The sequence below is a fragment of the Antrostomus carolinensis genome, unplaced genomic scaffold (assembly GCF_000700745.2).
Source record: "Antrostomus carolinensis isolate BGI_N321 unplaced genomic scaffold, ASM70074v2 scaffold42349, whole genome shotgun sequence".
Classification (NCBI taxonomy): domain Eukaryota; kingdom Metazoa; phylum Chordata; class Aves; order Caprimulgiformes; family Caprimulgidae; genus Antrostomus; species Antrostomus carolinensis.
Window position 1 is genome coordinate 1 of NW_010337228.1, and position 3520 is coordinate 3520.

Sequence of the window (3520 nt, forward strand, 5' to 3'; positions counted from 1 at the left end):
GCCGGCCGGGCCCCGGGCAGGGGGCGAGGTGCTGGGGTGGGGGGTGTGCGCAGGTGTTGAAGCGGTTGGGCTGCCCGAGCAAGCCTCCCGCCTCGCCCTAGGCTTTCCCTGCGCAAGGCGAGGTGCACGGCCAGAGCTGGCCGAGGGGCTGCCACTGGGCCCCCGGCAACTAGCCAGGCAGGGAAGGCGGGTTTGGGGCCAGGAAGGTGGGTGCTGCCCCAGGAGCAGGGCAGAGCCACGTAGTGGCAAAGCCTTGGGGCTGGCAATGGTCACAGAGTGATCAGGAGCGAGGAGAGACTTGGGACTGTGAAACGCTTGCAAGCTGGAGGAAAGCCAGCATTAGCTCTGTATCCCAGAGGGAAAAGTCATGTACGTGGTGATATTTCCACTGATTAGCATTGCACCGTGCTTGCTTTTTTCTGTTTCACGTCTTCAGTTTAAGTTGGCAGTGCTTCCAAAGAAAGCTGATTTTTCTTCAGTCTTCTTTCTTCATGTTCTGCAGAACAGTAGTGTTTCAGCTCTGAGGCCCATTTGTGTGATGGGGAAGGTTCTTTAACATGGAGACGTGTATTTCTGTTTTTTTTTTTTTTTTTTCTAGTTTGTTTTATAGTCTTATGGACTGACTTTTAAAGAGGGAAGTGGAGCTTGATGATTCATGCAGATTCCTCACATATGTAACTAGTTCCATGTGTTCACTTATCTTTCAGACCTTCTGTACACACTATCAAGTGAGAAGGACCATTCAAAGTCAAATGTCTGTGTTCAGCTTGGTGATAAAATGGTAGGTGTTGGCCAAAGACGGCTCACATGTGCACCTTATATTTCTGCGTGTATTGCATACACATGGGTAGAAACTCTGTCTCAGTTTTAAGCTGTTCCCTTAAAACAGCAAAATACAAAGCAAAGGAAGGAGTTTTATCTAAAACAAGACTTTAACACTGGAAGTAACCATAATCACCAGCCTAGAAACGCTCAGTTTCATGTCCTGGGTAATTTCCTAAATTGTGTATCAGTATTTTTAATGTAATATCTCCAAATACTGTTAATAACAGCTTGTATACGTTACTAAGATCTAATAAAAGACCTGAACAATTGTTGGGCTGTTGTTCAAGCAGAGCTGATAAAATGTGTTAGTTCAGGCAGTGCCTCCTCACTTACCTTGGGATACACTTACACTACAGCTCAAAGTAGCATACTTAGTTTAAAATTAACAAGATAGCAGCAGCTAAGTAGCCTGTAAAAACTGAAACCCACCCTGATTTTTCATACTAGGTTAATGCAGTTTAGCTTCCTAGCTAAGCCCATAGCTAGTTAGCCCAGGCTTAGCTCCCTACTGCATTTGCTCACCTTCTATCAGTATTCACCCCTAGTTAGTTTTAATTAAAACAGCTAAAGCATATCTGCGGGAGCTGCAGCCACACCTTTAGACAGCAGTGACTGATGGCTGGACAGGCTGCATGGAGGTAGAATGCCAAAGGAAAACAGACTTGGTACAACTGCACAGTGAATTATTGGATTTTAAACAAAGAGTCCTCCTGAACCTACACACTTGACTGAGCCTGCAAGGCAGATGTTCTGAACTCTGAAACTCCATTGCTGTACAGTGAGGAGAAATTCCCTGAGCAGCTTTCAAACAGTGGAATCAAGAAACATTTTTTTAAAAAATCACAGAATGTCAGGGATTGGAAGGGACCTTGAAAGATCATCTAGTCCAATCCCCCTGCCAGAGCAGGAACCTAAATGAGATCACATAGAAAGGCATCCAGTCGGGTTTTGAATGTCTCCAGAGAAGGAGACTCCACAACCTGCCTTGTTTCTGGATGTCTCTTACCCCATTAACTCAGGCTCTTTCTTATATAAATATGTGTCTACATGAAATAAATGTGTGTATGTCTGCCTCTCTGTAGAGAGACATGCACATGGAGCTGGAAACATTGCCTGTCATCATAGAGATCCTTGCAACAACATGGCTGTGTTAGCAGTTCAGGCCAGACAAAGTAAGCAGGCATGGCTGTCACTAATGTTGTCACGTCATAGGTGTAACATTCCAGATGGGCACAGTGGCAGACTCTGACTTGCATAAAACATGTTTGAAGCATATGACTCAGAAAATGCATAATGTGCAATTCAAAACAATACAACTTTGAATTCTTAATCTATAGCATCACAAAATGAGGTGGTCAGGGGTTGTGATAATATTAGTTTATAGGGTTTTCCAAAGTCTCGAAAGTTGAATTCCCTTTCAGGAGAAATGAAACAAAAATGCAATCGCATGCACAGCAAGCAGCTACTTATAGGAGGTTGCCTAGATCTTCATCCTCTAACACTCTCTTACACTCTGGTGAGTTAGTGTACTTGAAATGTCACCCCATATGCACTTGAGTTAGCACCTGCTGAAATGAAAGGGGCAATTCAAAATTCAAATCTGATTTCAGGCTTTACAGAAGCTCAAACCAATATAGCTACATCACTTATACTTGAGTCACAGTTGCAGAAATTTATTGGCAACCATAAACTTAGAGAATTAAAGCATATCTACTGAGGAAAATTAGTGCTTAGAAATGAGGGTGTGGATTTTTAATATGATCATTTTTGTGTACTAACTTCCGTCGAGATATTTTTGACATATGCTAAAACTGTTACTGTATAAAATAATGTAACTTTACTCTGTAAGTGGAATATGTTACTTCATTTTTAGAGCACACAAAATAGGAAGGAGTTACATGGGGTAATGTGCTAGAAGTTCACATTACTGCACATTCACAGTTACTGCACACTAACTTCTTTATGTAACGAACCGTTAGACCCTTCGATTTTAAGTATAAGTTTAGACACTGGAAAACAGCCAGAAGACATATCTATGCATCTGCTGCTAGTCTGGTATGCTCCACATCTTGAGAAGTACCATCTAACCAGCTGACATCATTAGCATATGTATGCCTTCTTCTTTTCCCATCCCAAATGTGCAGTCCTGTAAATCACTGCAAGCTGAAATTCTGATCTCTTTAATGCTGTTTGAAATTGCTAAATCACTGCCTCTGTTCTTTGTGTCCATACAAACATTAGGTAAAGGCACCAATGCTCAGAAGTATCTTTAATAGCTTGATTCATTTCCCGGGCTTCAAACAGTGCTTGGAGGGCAAAGATCCAGGGCCTCCATTTATTGACCAAAGATGGAGAGGGAGGGCTCAGCAGCGCCTGGAGGCTCTTCAGCAGCTTGCTTCGTAAGTGTTCTATGGTTGGATAATTTAAAACAAACATACAAACAAAACCAACAAAAACCCATGCACACTGAAGCAGAGATGACTGCAATTTGCTCCTACTTATACTTCCCTTGAAATAAAGAGATTGCAGCTGTTGTGGAGTATGGTTGCCCATCTGTTTCTTACAGGGTGGATGTTGCACATTCCTGCATCCCTGTGCTATCTGCTTTGCAGCGGTTGCTGGGAAAGAGAAAAGAGTTATTTCAATCTCTTACAGATCAGATAAGTTATGAAGACTTCAGTGACTCATGTGTGTT

At 42.6% G+C, this 3520-nt stretch overlaps 1 protein-coding gene across 1 annotated transcript in view; it reads left to right on the top strand.

The window, feature by feature from the left end:
• Window positions 1-682: 682 nt before the first annotated feature.
• Window positions 683-3520, top strand: part of CFAP91 (cilia and flagella associated protein 91) — a gene marked incomplete at both ends in the record, with an annotated part of 27439 nt that continues 24601 nt past the window's right edge. The window contains 2 exons of the mRNA XM_010175110.2: window positions 683-781; window positions 3067-3224. Of these exons, the coding sequence (XP_010173412.2) occupies window positions 683-781; window positions 3067-3224 (257 nt within the window). The remainder of the gene's footprint in view (window positions 782-3066; window positions 3225-3520) is intronic.